We start from the raw sequence: 18,261 nt of genomic DNA, 5'->3' as shown, positions 1-18,261 counted from the left end.
ACTAGGAAGGTAGAAGGTGGGGATTGAACCCCAGTAACCAGCAACACTCCGATTGCTGGCACAGCCACTCTACCAACTTCGCCACGCCGTTATCAGAAAAACTAACGTCAAAACGACAGCAATTGCATGCACCCAGGAACAGCCACACATGTCCTTGGTAGCAGTCAATGGTGCCTTTCGTTTAGTTGGCCATACTCTCTTTATGCACGGGACTGAATCAACAGCTGATTGCAACCAAGTAGTGCACTTGATTTAGCCTCAATTAATAATAATAATAATACCTGGGATTTATATAGCGCTTTTCTAAGTACCCAAAGTCACAATTGGTTTAAAGGCAAACTAAAATGGACGGATGGATGTTCTTTTTTGGAATTTTGCCTATAATTAACAATCTTTATGAGAGACAAGAACACATACTGTATGTTTTCATTCTAATGCCTTCTAACTCAAATAAGCGTAAATACAAGTCCACTTACAATGGAGCCAATGGAAACCATGACGTCATTGTGCCTTTTCCGACCATAAAACACAATAAATAACCATCCAAAAAGCGTCAACAATACTCCATTTACATTTCATGACCTGAATATTAACCAAATATCAGCGATATTGTTATTATAAGCGCTAACGTTAAGGTTAAGGACCTACATTTAGAGGCGCATTGATCAGAGAGGCGCAACTTCCTTACGCTGTATTGACATCATCAGCTGGTAAGCTACTTTCTCGTCTCGGAGCTCGTGGAAGTTAATTCTAGATTACAAATCATGCCTGTCACCTTGATCGCAAAATAATGTGGACATAAACTGAGAAGTTGGTCCACTTTGACATCTAACTTAGACCCAGAAATGGCAAAAAAAAGACCTGAAAAGAGGCTCTATTCCCCACCTTTTTTCTTTGTGGGGATTATGAGTCATTCTTCATCTAAACAGGAATATATCAACATTTTAACAGTAGGCATCACAGTGACAGTAGACATTGTACAGTAAGTGACATTTATTTATGTTTGTTGGCTCTCAAGAAGTCTGCAGTGAGGAGTAATCAGTGATGTTGTCGAAGGAAAAAGCGAACGTGGCGATGCGTTTGTGAAATGAATGCGTAGCCATATGCTTAAAATGAGCAAAACACGTTCATATTACATGTTTTTATTAATGTGCCTGTTACTACACTATATATATATTTACAGACTGTATATAAAATGTTGATGAGCGCTTTATAGGCAGAATAGAGGAACTCTCATAGGCTCCGTTGTGAGCAGACTTTTGCTTGCATTTATTTACAATTTATAATGCACAAAAGTCTTACATAAGGATTGTGAATGATAAGCAACATTCCAAAAAAGTGCAGTTCCCCTTTAAGACCGGATGACTTAACATGCAATTCTGCACAATCGACAGGATTCTAAAAGACAAATACACAATACACATATCTTAGGTAATATTTATTTTTACTCAAAAATATTTGTTACATTACAAGACATCTGCAACTAATATTCGAAGAAGACATGATTAACACAATCCATCTCTTTTAGGTAGAAATGACAAATCACAGAAGGCCAGAAATGTTGCCACAAAGTAAGTCATGACATATATTCTTATGTGATGGAACTGCACTCCCTTCAATTGCCTCAACTTACTGTCAGTAAGTCAAATAACGGTAATATACTGTACTTCCAAGTTACTTGCATTTTAGGTAAGAGCCCGAGTTGACATCCCGTTGACTTTAAGTGATTAATTCTTGGTTATGGACACAGCATCTATCAGTCAGTATGGTAACAGAAAGGACATGCTGACTGTTGCAGATTACAAATTGTCCTTTTAATTTGGTTTATCACAAGGAAGGGCTATGAAACACTTAAGACTGTGAGACATTAAATAGAGTACAATAAATTTGGCAGTGTAACAAACTGGGAAGTCCATTACAAATACATTCGCTTCACATTGCAACTAATTCTATTTGAAGGCATGTTATGGGTTAAAACATGTACTGTATTGTATTTGTTTGTCTCATTGCATAGTGCATACAAGAAGGAGCTAAAGTTTTTCTCTACTTGTATAAGCCAACCTTCTTGTCATCACCTGACATTTACAGAGCTTCTTGACTTCCTGCAGACACCGTGTGGTTGCCTAGCCAATGAATGCCTAACCAACCACATCACTTACTCTTTAGCTAAAAGGCACGCTGACTACTGTAGCAGCAGGGACAGTCATTGATTCAAAAATGAAAATTGGTTACAAAAATAAATATACCGAAAAAGAAAGGACTGATAAAAACAGATGAAAAAAAACATTTACACACAATTTGCTGCACTAAAATAAATACATTTTAAACACATTCAATACAAATAAATAAATAGGTTTCTTAAATAGACTGTCAATAAAATTAAAGCACAACTTTAAATAAAGTCTTATAATCTCCAAATTAAATCTTTAAACGGTTTTGACTTATACTCCAGACTTCTGATTGTTTAAACTTGTCATGCGTCAATCAATCAACTGACAGATGCATTACTGCCACGGGTGGTGAAATAGTTCATTACAACTGAGTACCGCTGTGGCACATACAGACTCCATTTGAGATACAGATATTTTTGGGCGGCCAACTAGGAGGCGCTTGCAACCCAAAAATGGTTAGGAAACATTGGTCTTTTGAATACCATTCAAAATCAATAAGATTCCTACTCTGCAAGAATATCTGAGTGCTTGGATCAAAGGTGTCAAACTCAAGGACCGGGGGCCAGCCACATCATTTTATGTGACCCGCAAAAGCCTGGAAAAAAAGTGTCAATAAATTACTTCTTCTCTTTACTAAATGCCGTCGATTTGGACAGCAAAAAACTAATATCGTTTGAACTTTAATATTATCTGATCATTCAAAATATATTATACACTGTAAAGCAAACATATTTTTGTAAAGATATAAATAGTTAAATATCTGCTTGTCACCTTTACTTAAGTAAGTCATCCATGAATTTGTATATAAAAAAATCTAATAATCAAATGCATAGTAAATTGTGTCATAATATTATTAGGCGATTATACATTCATATAAGTACTGTCAAATTATATTTTTAGATGATTATATTTTTAGACGCATCACATTGCATGCATATTTTAAATTATTATTATTATTTTTTTAAATAAATAAACATTGATTGATTGATTGATTGATCAATCAATGTTTATTTATATAGCCCTAAATCACAAGTGTCTCAAAGGGCTGTACAAGCCACAACGACATCCTCGGTATTACTGAAATGTGGCTCTCAATGGAAATTAGTTTGACACCTCTACACTGTAAAAAAAAATCCTATTTTTATGGTTAATTTACTCTAAATTTCCTACTGTAATTTTTCTATTTTTTAAAATAGTTTATAAAACTGTAGAATTAAAGACATTATCTGTAAATAAACAATCCACCTGTTATTTTAAGTAATATGCCACTAATGACAAACTATGTATATTTCTATTTTTTTTTACAGAAAAATACCAAATTAATTATATGTAGCATTTTCTGTTTTCTTAAATTACTTTCAAATTCATGTAAAATTACAGTAATTATCCTTCATTAAATATGTAGCTTGTTATATAAAAGTCTATGTCCATACTAACAATCTAACACAGGGGTGTCAAACTCAAATACAGAGTGGGCCTAAATTTAAAACTGAACAAAGCCGCGGGCCAAGGTTGAACAAATTAACCTTTTAATAGGGACCCAAACAAGTTTTGCATTAAATATTGAACAGGCAAGGCTTATATAACTTTATAGTGACATGCAAAATCGAGTTTCAAATAATAATAATAATAATTTAAAAATATCAATGGCATATCAAATACAATTCAAATACAAATTGAATGCCTCTTTTCTATTTGCAGCCTTCTGAGGTAAATATCAACATTAACTTTTTCCACAGGCTCATACATTTGAAAATAAATTAACAATGAATAAACCAACCATTCAGGACTTTAAACTGCTCAGTTTGCAACACACTGATCTAATCTGATGTGCCCAAGCCAGATACCTGCCATCTTTTCTTGGATGCTAGTTCATTAATGTCGGGGCTCAGGCTTTGAGCTGAGGGAACCTTCATTATCGAACAAAGGTGTTCATCAGTCATTATATCTCGTAGTTCACCTGGACCACAGTCTTGGGGGCGTGCCTTAAATGGACTGCATTTAACGTACTCTACGAGCTTTCGTCACGTCCGCTTTTAATCCATTCTAACATCGTTCAGACCCAGTCATAAAATATGTGCGGCTTCTGTACGCACACACACGTGAATGTAACGCATACTTCATCAACAGCCATACAGGTTAGACTGACGGTGCCAGTATAAAAAACTTTAACACTGTTAGAAATATACGCCACACTGTGAATCCACACCAAACAAGAATGACAAACACATTTCGGGAGAACATCCGCACCGTAACACAACATAAACACAACAGAACAAATACCCAGAATCCTTTGCAGCACTAACTCTTCTGGGACGCTACAAAATACACCCCCGCTACCACCAAACCCCCCCCCCCCCCACACACACACACCTTGTAGCGTCCCGGAAGCGTTAGTGCTGCAAAGGGTTCTGGGTATTTGTTCCGTTGTGTTACGGTGCGGATGTTCTCCTGAAATGTGTTTGTCATTCTTGTTTGGTGTGGGTTCACAGTGTGGCGTATATTTCTAACAGTGTGAAAGTTTTTTTATTCGTCTACCCTCAGTGTAACCTGTATAGCTGTTGATCAAGTATGCGTTGCATTCACTTGTGTATGCGTACAGAAGCCGCACATGTTATGTGACTGGGCCAGCACTTGTTGGACTGGTTGAAAAGCAGACGTGACGATTTTCGGGAGGGGCACTGAAGTATGGAAGACTCCCAGGAGGGTTGATAAGTATTAGAATTAGCGGTGAATGCGGAGTTACCGCGGCACCGCCGCTATATATAATCGGCGGGCCAGCTTTAGTGTTGATTTGATATCGCCTCAAGGGCCAAGTGAAATTACACGGCGGGCCAAATTTGACACCCATGCTGTAGAATAAAGGTATTTTTCTGCAGAACTGTTTGCATCGTCACTTTATTAAAAGGTGGTTGATTTTAACAATTCAGAAAAAAATCTGTAAAATAATGGTATTTTTCTGTGGAACTGCCAGCATTGTCACTTCTTTAAAGGTGTTTCATCGTAATAATTTGGAAAAACTCTGTAGAAAAAAGGTATTTTTCTGCAGAACTGTTTGCATCGTCACTTTATTAAAGGTGGTTGATCTTAATAATTTAGTAAAAATTTGTAAAATTACGATATTTTTCCGCAAAATGTTTCATGAAAATTTCTGTAAATATAATGTTTTTGATTTATTCATTATTTGGTTTACAATGTTTTACTTTAATTTAATGGTTTTCGTTTGGCAGCCGTAGCTGCCAGTAGATGACCGCTTTTTTGCAGAATTTCTTTATACAGTGTGGCTTAAAACTGAGGCACCAAGTGTGCTGAAATTAAATTTACAATACCTGATACTTGAGTGTGTTAAAGGTTCTGGCAGACACACAGACAATACATTTGTTGAGAATTAATCGCAGCACCTATGCTAAATGCAGCCAAGTAGTGAAGTAAATTTTGCCTCAAGATACGATTGATCAACAATGGAATCCATATATGTTCCACTGATTGCATAATAGGCCCATCAATTCAGGAAACCTCTACAAACAAGGGGGAACAAGTCCAAACCCCATTTCATTGTGGAATTAACAGTTTCAATGAGGCTGGACAACCAAATCGGTGAAATGAAAAAGTGATCATTTTAGTTTATTTCCCAATAAATTATGTTTGAAGAAACCTTTTACAACATATTAATATTTAATTATAAAAGCATGCTTTACTCATTCCCAACAAAGTGCGTTCCGGGGGGCATTTGGTACATAACTAATTTTTTAACGACATTCTAAAAATACTATCATAAAAAATGTGTAATGTGATGAAAAAAGTTGGATCGTTGACGCTGGTAGGTTGTGAGTTCAAACCCCGGCCGAGTCATACCAAAGACTATAAAAAATGGGACCCATTACCTCCCTGCTTGGCACTCAACATCAAGGGTTGGATTTGTGGGTTACATCACCAAATGCTTCCACCGCTGCTGCTCACTGCTCCCCTCACCTCCCAGGGGGTGATCAAGGGTGATGGGTCAAATGCAGAGAATAATTTCCCCACACCTAGTGTGTGTGTGACAATCATTGGTACTTTAACTTTAACTAACACAAATGTAACCCATCTATACAGTTTATTGTTATTCATTTTTTATCATGGATGTAAAACTCTTTGTTTATTTTGTCGACCACTGACCGAAGAAATAATAAACTTACTAAACTATTGTATTGGAAACTTTAGATTTTTTTAGTGTGCGGCTATCAGTGGACAAAGATTTGGACACCTCATGCTGTAATAAAGTAGAAAGAAAAAGAAAGCGAATAGTAAGAGACACAAAATCAGTTCTTTACAAAGAACCTGTGAGTTTTAAACTGTACTCGCACAGAAAGCAAGGAAAAATAATTACCGCTTTGGTGAAGCCTGTTGTCTTGGTGGACTGGCTGCGACCAAATGTGCCATTGACTTTGGACGGCAAAAACTGGAACGTTCCAAACTCGCCCAGTGGAGATAAAGGCGGCAAAGTGGGGCCTATGGAAAAAGAGTAGACTTATGAGGGTAGAAACAAAGACAAAATGCTTCAAGACATTTTTACCCCAAATATGTTCAAAGGATGGGACAACAGACAGACAAACATTTGTTTGTTGAGGATACCCAAGGCCACTTAATGAAAGATAAATAAATTAAAAACATTTTCTTGAATAAAAAAGAAAGTAAAACAATATAAAAACACATAGAAACTAGTAATTAATGAAAATGAGTAAAATTAACTGTTAAAGGTTAGTACTATTAGTAGACCAGCAGCACGCACAATCATGTGTGCTTACGGACTGTATCCCTTGCAGACTGTATTGATATATATTGATATATAATGTAGGAACCAATAACAGAAAGAAACAACCCTTTTGTGTGAATGAGTGTAAATGGGGGAGGGAGGTTTTTAGGCTTGGTGTAGTAATTGTAAGTGTATGTTGTGTTTTTATGTTGATTTAATTAAAAAAAAAAACAAAAAAAAAAACAACGATACCGATATAAAAAAAACCAATACCGATATTTTCCGATATTACATTTTAAAGCATTTATCGGCCGATAATATTGGCACATCTCTACTTAAAAGGAACTTTGTTGTCTTTGAAGGGAAAAAAATAAAACAAGAACAATCAATCGGCCATAGACAGGCCGATTTTAATAAAAAAGTATGTGATCCCCGACGATTAATGCACACAAATGTCGATCCTCTCTTGCTGACGAGTGACAATGTGTTTATTTTTAGTCCCCTGGCTGACAAGCTAGCAGCTAATGTGTCTACATTCACAGTGTGGAGCCACACATTTAAACTAATAATAATCACCTCCATTCTGGCAAATACACTGCATCACTTAGTATCATAAGTAGTATTATCACTGGAAGATGAGGCTAAAGATGTTAAACACAGAGAGCAAGTCAGAAGCAGGCATGCAAATAGCTAAGCTAACCACTAAGCTAGCTTTAAACACCAAGAAATAAGTGCTTAGTAAACTTTGAGAAGTGTAGATAGAACTACGTTGCAGCAGAAAGTAAGCAGATATTAATAGAAAATTACCAAGTAGATTACCAAGAGTCTATAGAGAACAAAATAAGAAATATCGGTGTGTGAGTACACGACACGTAAGAGGAGGGCAGATCTATCCATGAATTGGTGGTGTCGATATCAAGGGTCGTATCAGTATATGATACTATGTGATTAGGTCGATATTTTTACTTTCTCAAAATCTGTTTTTAATGCTTTTGTTAATGTTTACAAACTCAGGGAATGATTTCCTGTCCAAAGGAGGACTCTGAGGGCAAATACAAAGGATTTAAATGAGTAGTGCTTATTTTGTACTACTGACTGTTTTTCTCAAACAATCGTATGAGAATAAGGAAGTAATTTAAATATTGCGTTGATATTGTTCAACTGTCAATAGCACTCACCATAAATACATGAAAAAATGTACAGTCAATACATATGATTGGTAACCAGAGGTGTGTAGTAACGCGCTACATTTACTCTGTTATATTTACTTAATTAACTTTTTGGATAAAATATACTTGTCTGAGTAGTTTTAATTTTAACATACTTTTTTACTTTCACTTGATTATTATTGTGAAGAAGAAATGTTACTTTTACTCCATGAGATTGAGTTTCATTCTGATCGTTACATTTATCTATATTGCAATTATTTATAATCTATTAATTAAGGCTTGCAGGGATGTATATTTGTCCGGCAGGCACTGTCATGTTTTTACCAATCCAATGTAAGCACGAGTGACGTTAGAAATAATTTCACCAATCAAACGCAGCCTAGCAGTCATATGACTCGGTTTTTTCCAATCCAATGTAAGCACGAGTGACATTAGAAACCATTTCACCAATCAAACGAAGCCTGGTCGTCTCATGACTCTGTTTTTACCAATCCAATGTAAGCACGGGTGACGTTTGAAACCACTTCAATAATCAAATGAAGCCTGGCAGTCACATGACTCTGTTTTTACCAATCCAATGTAAGCACCAGTGACGTTAGAAACCATTTCACCAATCAAACGAAACCTGGTCGTCTCATGACTCTGTTTTTACCAATCCAATGTAAGCACGAGTGACATTTGAAACCACTTCACCAATTAAACGTAGCCTGGCAGTCACATGACTCGGTTTCACCAATCCGACGTAAGCACTAACGACGTTTGAAACCATTGCACCAATCAAACGGAGCCTGGCATTCTACCTGACTAGGAATAACAAGCCGGTGGTGACTAAAATAGCGATTTGTTTGTATGTCTCTGAAGATCATAATAACCACAAGTGGCATTCAAACACATTAAACATTATCAACAACACTAAATGCCAGTAAAAAGTACTGATCTGTTAGGTCTGAAGCTTGAAAGTTGCTTGCACCAGTTTATAAGCATGTAGCATTCTCTTTTTCTACTGTATTTACATCCATCCATCCATCCATCCATTTTCTATCGCTTGTCCCTTTTGGGGTCGCGGGGGGTGCTGGAGCCTATCTCAGCTGCAATCGGGCGGAAGGCGGGGTACACCCTGGACAAGTCGCCACCTCATCACAGGGCCAACACAGATAGACAGACAACATTCACACTCACATTCACACACTAGGGCCAATTTAGTGTTGCCAATCAACCTATCCCCAGGTGCATGTCTTTGGCGGTGGGAGGAAGCCGGAGTACCCGGAGGGAACCCACGCAGTCACGGGGAGAACATGCAAACTCCACACAGAAAGATCCCGAGCCCGGGATTGAACTCAGGATTACTCAGGACCTTCGTATTGTGAGGCACATGCATGAACCATTGTCCCACCGTGCTGCCCCGTATTTACATCCCCACATAGCAGAGGTGTGGACTCGAGTCACATGACTTGGACTCGAGTCAGACTCGAGTCATGAATTTGATGACTTTAGACTCGACTTGACAAAATGTAAAGGGACTTGCAAATCGACTTAGACTTTAACATCAATGACTTGGTCCCACCTCTGCCACATAGTTAAACAAGTAGAAATGACCACAATTGCCCCCTAGTGTGCGAGACACACATTGCAATAGGCCAACAGTCTCATTAGAGGTAAGAGCATGAAAACTAGAACTTCACATGTCGGTGTACAAATAGAAGAAACTTTAAATTTAATTTAAATTTTGAAACATAGTATATCTTCAATTTCGACTCTTTAAAATTAAAAATTCAACCGAAAAAAAGAAGAGAAAAACTAGCTAATTCGAATCTTTCTGAAAAAATTTAAAAAAGAATTTATGGAACATCATTAGTAATTTTTCCTGATTAAGATTAATTTTAGAATTTTGATGACATGTTTTAAATAGGTTAAAATCCAATCTGCACTTTGTTAGAATATATAACAAATTGGACCAAGCTATATTTCTAACAAAGACAAATCATTATTTCTTCTAGATTTTCCAGAACAAACATTTTAAAAGAAATTCAAAAGACTTTGAAATAAGATTTAAATTTGATTCTACAGATTTTCTAGATTTGCCAGAATAATTTTTTTGAATTTTAATCATAAGTTTGAAGAAATATTTCACAAATATTCTTCGTCGAAAAAACAGAAGCTAAAATGAAGAATTAAATTAAAATGTATTTATTATTCTTTATAATAAATAAAAAAAATTACTTAAACATTGATTTAAATTGTCAGGAAAGAAGAGGAAGAAATTTAAAAGGTAAAAAGGTATATGTGTTTAAAAATCCTAAAATCATTTTAAGGTTGTATTTTTTCTCTAAAATTGTCTTTCAGAAAGTTATAAGAAGCAAAGTAAAAAAATTAATGAATTTATTTAAACAAGTGAAGACTAAGTCTTTAAAATATTTTCTTGGATTTTCAAATTCTATTTGAGTTTTGTCTCTCTTAGAATTAAAAATGTCGGGCAAAGCGAGACCAGCTTGCTAGTAAATAAATACAATTTAAAAAATAGAGGCAGCTCACTGGTAAGTGCTGCTATTTGAGCTATTTTTAGAACAGGCCGGCGGGCTACTCATCTGGCCCTTACGGGCTACCTGGTGCCCGCGGGCACCGCGTTGGTGACCCCTGCATTAGCTCATTGTAGTGTAGAATACAAGAGCAGTAAGGTGCAGAGTGTTTGCATTTACAAAAAAAGGTGCAGATATAAATAGATAATATTACTGTATGGATAAATATACCGTATTTCCTTGAATTGCCGCCGGGAATATAGTATTCGCCTGCCTAGAATTACAGCCGGGTCAAACTCGTTTCGCAAAATAATTAGCGCATGCTTGGCACTTCCGCCGGGTCAAACTCATTTCGCAAAATAATTAGCATATGCCTAGAATTTCTGCCGGGTCAAACTCGTCACGTCACGAGTGACACTTCCCCTTTCATCATTTTCAAAATGGAGGAAGCTGATTTCAGTAATTTGAAATCGCATAAAGGGAAGAAAAATATCAATATTGTGTTATTATATACCGGTAATTGCAATTCTTATTATTAATATTATTAGTTTGTAGTGGTGGAGAGCTGACTTTTTATTGTTGGAGCTGCGTCTTTCAAAGCGCTTTATTTTGAAAAACCGGTATGCCTCGTTTCACCGCCGGGTCAAACTCGTCACGTCACGAGTGACACTTCACCTTTCAAGGCATCATTTTCCAAAATGGAGGCTAATTTCAATAATTTAAAATCGCATAAAGGGAAGAAGATACAGAGCTATTCAGTAGGATTTAAGGTCCAAGCTATTGAATATGCTAAAAAGAACAGTAAGCAGCTACCGTATGTTTTATTAATATACCGTAGCTGCGTGTGTCAAATATGAGTCATTAAATTACTCCCGCCTCCTGGTGGTAGAGGGCGCTAGTGATCCTTCTTGCGACTACCGGTACTGCAGAAGACCGGTGCTGCAGAAGAAGACAACAAGCAGCAACAAGGAAGCGATCGTTTGCTTGCACTTTTAACATGGAGGATTAGATATCTAAATAAAAAAAAAACGTTTTCTAAACTGGACTTTCAATCGAAGCAGGAGGTAATAATTAAAGGAATATCTCCATCGAGACAGAGAGACTTTTAAAACTGAAGAAAGATAAACGATGCTTTTGATCAGAAGCAGCTGCGCATGGACTCATTTAAAAGTAAAGGTAAGACCATAATAACTTTTTTTTATTAAATGTGCTTTTCATGACAAGGTAAGTGCCGGAGTGAGAAGAGGTTTTAAAATAATTAGCGCATGCTTGCCTATCCCACATGCTTTTGGTAAGCGCAGGAGTGAGAAGAGGTTTTAAAGGCCTACTGAAACCCACTACTACCGACCACGCAGTCTGATAGTTTATATATCAATGATGAAATCTTAACATTGCAACACATGCCAATACGGCCGGGTTAACTTATAAAGTGACATTTAAAACTTCCCGGGAAATATCCGGCTGAAACGTTGCGGTATGATGACGTATGCGCGTGACGAAGTCAGAGTAACGGAAGTTATGGTACCCGTAGAATCCTATACAAAAAGCTCTGTTTTCATTTCATTATTCCACAGTATTCTGGACATCTTTTGCAATTTGTTTAATGAACAATGAAGGCTGCAAAGAAGACAGTTGTAGGTGGGATCGGTGTATTAGCAGCGGACTACAGCAACACAACCAGGAGGACTTTGTTGGAGCGCTAGCCGCGCTAGCCGCCGACCTCACCTTGACTTCCTACGTCTCAGGGCTGCCAAACGCATCGGGTGACGTCCTTCTGCCAATCGCTGGAACGCAGGTGAGCACGGGTGTTGATGAGTAGATGAGGGCTGGCTGGCGTAGGTGGAGAGCTAATGTTTTTAGCATAGCGCTGTGAGGTCCCGTTGCTAATTTGCTAAGTTAGCTTCAATGGCATCGTTAGCACAGCATTGTTAACCTTCGCCAGCCTGGAAAGCATTAACCGTGTATTTACATGTCCACGGTTTAATAGTATTGTTGATTTTCTATCTATCCTTCCAGTCAGGGGTTTATTTTTTTGTTTCTATATGCAGTTAAAGCACGATGCTATCACGTTAGCTCGTAGCTAAAGCATTTCGCCGATGTATTGTCGTGGAGATAAAAGGCACTGAATGTCCATTTCGCGTGCTCGACTCTCATTTTCAAGAGGATATAGTATCCGAGGTGGTTTAAAATACAAATCCGTGATCCACAATAAAAAAAGGAGAGTGTGGAATCCAATGAGCCAGCTTGTACCTAAGTTACGGTCTGAGCGAAAAAAGATACGTCCATCACTGTCTCTCAAGTCATTCACTGTAACGTTCCTCATCTACGAATCTTTCATCCTCGCTCAAATTAATGGGGTAATCATCACTTTCTCGGTCCGAATCTCTCTCGCTCCATTGTAAACAATGGGGAATTGTGAGGAATACTAGCTCCTGTGACGTCACGCTACTTCCGGTACAGGCAAGGCTTTTTTTTTTTATCAGCGAGCAAAAGTTGCGAACTTTATCGTTGATTTTCTCTACTAAATCCTTTCAGCAAAAATATGGCAATATCGCGAAATGATCAAGTATGACACATAGAATGGATCTGCTATTCCCGTTTGAATAAAAAAAAATAATTTCAGTAGGCCTTTAAATTAATTAGCGCCCCCGCGGCTATTCAAGGAAATACGGTATTGCACTTTTGCATATGCATCCACGTTTACGGATGTATGTTATATTGTCTTTATAGTCCAGCGAGTTAATCAGTTTTTACAGAATCTTTCTGTGTAAATAACTCATTTCGCAACGTATATATCTGTGGCTAATATATGGAAAAATATTTTTTTCTTCTAAAATTTAGTGGGTGTGGCTTATATCCCGGTGCACTCTATAGTCCGGAAAATACGGTACTCTTACTCATGTAATTATTTTGATAACTACTTATTGCTTTACTTTTTTACTTGAGTCATATTATTATTATATAAGTAACAGTACTCTTACTTTCGTGGAATTTTTGAGTACTCTACCCACCTCTGTTGGTAACGGTATTGGTCGATATTTCACTCATGGACGATGGTTATCGGAATTGGCAGCATAAAAAAACCCTGATTGAAACATCATTGACAAAAACACCACAGGCTAGCTTACGTCATCAGTGGTTTGATAGAACAGATATGTATTTAAACGTCTATATTTTTCACAATTACTAATCATATTGAATAAAAACTGGTTTGTCGTCAGTCAGAGGAATTTGGTTGTCGTTCAGGCTTGTGACTCGCCGCTTTGTCGTCATCAGATACACGCAGGGAGCGTGTGCACACATGAACAAATTGCATTCATGTCGTTGATATTATAGAATTTACATTTAATAACAGCAAACATTAGCTATCCCAATCACTAACAACGCACAAACCCAATGTGCGTGTGGGCGTAGTTACATGATTACGTGCTAAACGCCGTAATGCCTACAACTCATCGGAAAGTTAGCCTTCACGAGGCATCCGTGTCAAAGTTGCAAGTGGACTTACGTTTCCACCACACTTTACAAATACACATGTAACATTGAAATGATAACTCATGGTTTTCTCACGTCACGCATAAGTGTGTGGGTGTGAGACAAACGTGACATCATGTCACATCGTTAACACCTGCGTTACATAAACATGTTTTAGCACATTTATTTGTCATGCTTGAGTCATAAAAGTGTGGTCATAATTGCAATGTCGGGCCAATGGCGAGACTGACAGCATCATCGAAGATTTACGATTGTCAAAAGAATGGCAAAGACAACAGCTACAAGAGAATTTTAGTAGGATATGTTCACATCACATGTGTTTCACTATTTGTGCTCAATCGTGTGTTAAATTTCAGCATCTGTTCTAAAATCAGTATTTAAAAGGCCATCTGCTTGATCACGATGTTCCTATTTGCGTACCTTGAAACAAAAACTATGTGGATAATAACTCAACAAGACGAGGAAAAAGATAAACATTCATTAAGGAACATGACACAACAGGTCCAAACCATCTGTGCCTCATTGGAAAATTCTTCTTAAAGTCAGTTAATATTATTTTCTTGGCTCAAGAAGAGAAAAACAGCCTATTCTGGATTAACCAATAATTTGCATGTTGCAATGAGTTTTTCCGCAGATTGATCGCCTCGTGTTTTTCTGCACTTCTCTTGTTGTATGTTCGGAAACCACTCCAATTTACACTTGTGAGACGTGGATAGTATTAGAGTGGCAATTTAAATATTGTATTTTTACAATGTAAAACATGCAGCTTTTGAAATAGCACATCAAATATTGCATCACATCTGGATTGTTGACGTTTAAAAACTGTAACCTACAGCGTAGTCTTCATCAAGCTTACTTGGCATGCTGATGCGTTTAATTTATCTGTGCCAAAAATGTCAATCTTTTTTTATTATTAGCACACAACATTTCACACTCAATAAAAGAATGTGTCAGCAAATCATTAAATCTACGTGCATTTGACAGATGCTGTGAGAATCTCTGCTGCCTCACCAAAATACAAGACCAAAAAATAAACTTTCCTCAAAGTAACTCTTTTTGCTTTCATGCAGTCAACCTTAAAAAAAAGCCAGAAATGTATTGTTTTGTATGTATGGGCTTCCTGGGACCCTTGGCTGACATTCCTCTCTCAGAGGGGGAAAAAGGAGTCTTTGGACACAGAGTCCTTGTGTAGATGCAACCATGGGTCAAATTCTTGTAAGTATGGGTGCAATGGGAGTGCATATCTTAGGAACAAACTACATTACGCACCCATTCTGATTAAATATTGGACTATAAGACGCCTGGAAGATATATGCTTATTCTCAGGCCATAACATTGAGTCTTAGGTGTACAAATGCAGGATATTTTAGATATTTAAGATTTAGGACATTTTAAATGTGTGTGGCAGCTCCAGGGGACGCATAGCAGCTTGAGAAAATTTAAGAAAAGCTTTTTTTAAAAAAACTGCTAAACTTAGTTTAGTTAAAAAAGCAATATCAATTAATTTTGAGTTTGGGAGTAAACAGACTGTATAGTTCAGAAATCGGTTTTTCAGTGGGGCTATTATGAAAAAGGAAAGTCCCTGCTGTAAAATCAACTTTTGAAGGTGCAGTCATAAATGTAATGTGACCCCATATGGATGTTCTAATAATCACTTACATACATGAAAAAAAAGGAGTTCTGTCAGGTAAATATATATTGTTATTGTTATTCATGAACAATCACAGGCTGTTACTTGCTTTAAATTAACTTGAAAATATTTTTTTATATTTGGACACAAATGCAATTTAATTGTCAGGATGTCATTTGGGAATTTTTTTTTCAAATGTGTTAGGCTACTTGAATGCACTACGTTTATTTGCTCAGAACCTGGTAACAGTTTTATTTAATGTCCAGTCAGTGTATTTTGAAGTGAAGTTTGCCAATGAACACACCAGTTGGAGTCTCCTCACTAATCTTTGCACTGTTGTATGCACTGACCTGATCTCTGACTTCATACCCACCATCTACGGTTTAGCTAAAAGAGCATGTACAGTCAAAATAAATTGTGTGATTAATTTGCGTACAAACATGATTAATGCGATTGTTCCTTGTGATCAATGCCGTGAGTTAACTTGTTATTTTTGACAGCCCAAATAAAGAGATAAAGTACAGGTTCACATGGATTAGAAAGACTTTGCACTGCAAATTATTTGCCACTTGCCAATATTTTTATTTCTAGAAACTTCACTAGTTTTAAGAGCTATTTACCTATTTTTAGTCATGGATTTTACATCATAATCTTCATTGTAGCATCCATCCATCCATTTTCTACCGCTTGTCCCTATTGGGGTCGCGGGGTGGGGTGCTGGAGCCTATCTCAGCTGCACACGGGCGGAAGGCGGGGTGCACCCTGGACAAGTTGCCACCTCATCACAGGGCCAACACAGATAGACAAACATTCACACACTAGGGCCAATTTACTGATTAATTACATGTTGTCTATAATAGTTTAAAAATGTTAAAACTGAGAAAAAAAACAGCTATCCATCCATCCATTTTCTACCGTTTGTCCCTATTGGGGTCGCAGGGGGTGCTGGAGCCTATCCCAGCTGCACACGGGCGGAAGGCGGGGTACACCCTGGACAAGTCTCCACCTCATCACAGGGCCAACACAGATAGACAGACAACATTCACACACTAGGGCCAATTTAGTGAGTAATTACATTTTGTCTATTATAGTTTAAAAATGTTAAAATTGAGGGAAAAAACAATTTAAATATTTTGGTTTTCGCCACATAGAACATCTTGTTTCAAGAGTCTGCAACATTACGAGGACGCTTATTTTAAGAATTGCACGTTTAATAGTGCTTGTTTACAGCATACTATACTTATTTCTATAAAGTCCTGCTTATTTCTACATGTACACATCTTAATTTAGGATGTTTTATCAAATAAAATGAACTTGCTGCATGATAATTTCACTAAATCTTGGTATTTTTTCCTGAAAATCTAGTCTTTTGATCCTGTATTTTGTCAGCTCCTCTTTGCAGTGTTAAAGGCAAATATTGTTTCTTGCTGATGGTGTTCCAAAAAACAAAACAGGCCCAGACAAAAGATGTCCCCAAACAAAAAGACATTGCAAGCATGCAGGGTTATTACGAGTGTGAATTAATGTGTTCCATACTTGCAGGAGTGCCATTCTTGCCGTGTTTAGACTTGCTCCTCTTGATGGTTTGCACTTGATCCAGCACCCGGTGTGCGCCGCTGTGCAGCCTGGTGTCAGAAGGCACGGCCAGCGAGGTGTCCTCCACTCGGCCCGCCGTCATGGCCGAACGCAACGGCTCCGCAGCCATCATCGTATTGTTCTTATTGGTTTTTTTGTAGCGCCGTGCTCGTTTGCCTGAGACGAGCTGCCTTCACGCCGAGAGAGTGCGGTTGGACTGCGAGCTGCCGTGCCAGGAAGTAAGGAGTTGCAGATGGGAGCTCCACCCGGGGCCGCGCCCAATCGTCGAGGTGGGGCCGCCTGCCGACACTTCTCATGCAGGTAGTCTGGGAACATGAAAACACATTTTTCTTTTTAAAAATGCATTCTTCCCACATTTTTATATATATATATATATATATATATATATATATATATATATATATATATATATATATATATATATATATATATATATATATATATATATATATATATATATATATATATATATATATATATATATATATATATATATATATACCACCAGGTGTGAATGAATGATGGGTTCCCACTTCTCTGTGAGCGCTTTAAACAATAGAAAAAGCGCGATATAAATCTAATCCATTATCATAATATATATACATATATATATATATATATATATATATATATATATATATATATATATATATATATATATATATATATATATATATATATATATATATATATATATATATATATATATATATATATATGTATATATATATATATATACATATATATATGTATATATATATATACATATATATATGTATATATATATATATATATATATATATATATACAAAAATATATGTATATATATATATATATATATATATATATATATGTATATATATATATATATATATATATATAGCTAGAATTCACTGAAAGTCAAGTATTTATTTTATATATATATATATATATATATATATATATATAT

General features: G+C 36.6%; 1 protein-coding gene across 1 annotated transcript in view; it reads right to left on the bottom strand.

Moving 5' to 3' along the window:
* The window catches only part of LOC133653970 (plakophilin-1), a 35,745-nt gene extending 18,171 nt beyond the window's left edge, over window positions 1-17,574 (bottom strand). The window contains exons 1-2 of the mRNA XM_062053851.1: window positions 17,253-17,574; window positions 6,541-6,662 (exon numbers count right to left, since the gene is read on the bottom strand). Of these exons, the coding sequence (XP_061909835.1) occupies window positions 6,541-6,662; window positions 17,253-17,424 (294 nt within the window). The 5' untranslated portion in view covers window positions 17,425-17,574. The remainder of the gene's footprint in view (window positions 1-6,540; window positions 6,663-17,252) is intronic.
* Between the last annotated feature and the right edge of the window lie 687 nt (window positions 17,575-18,261).

This window comes from Entelurus aequoreus, linkage group LG07, assembly GCF_033978785.1.
Source record: "Entelurus aequoreus isolate RoL-2023_Sb linkage group LG07, RoL_Eaeq_v1.1, whole genome shotgun sequence".
NCBI lineage: Eukaryota > Metazoa > Chordata > Actinopteri > Syngnathiformes > Syngnathidae > Entelurus > Entelurus aequoreus.
This window is presented reverse-complemented; position numbering and strand designations above follow the sequence as displayed.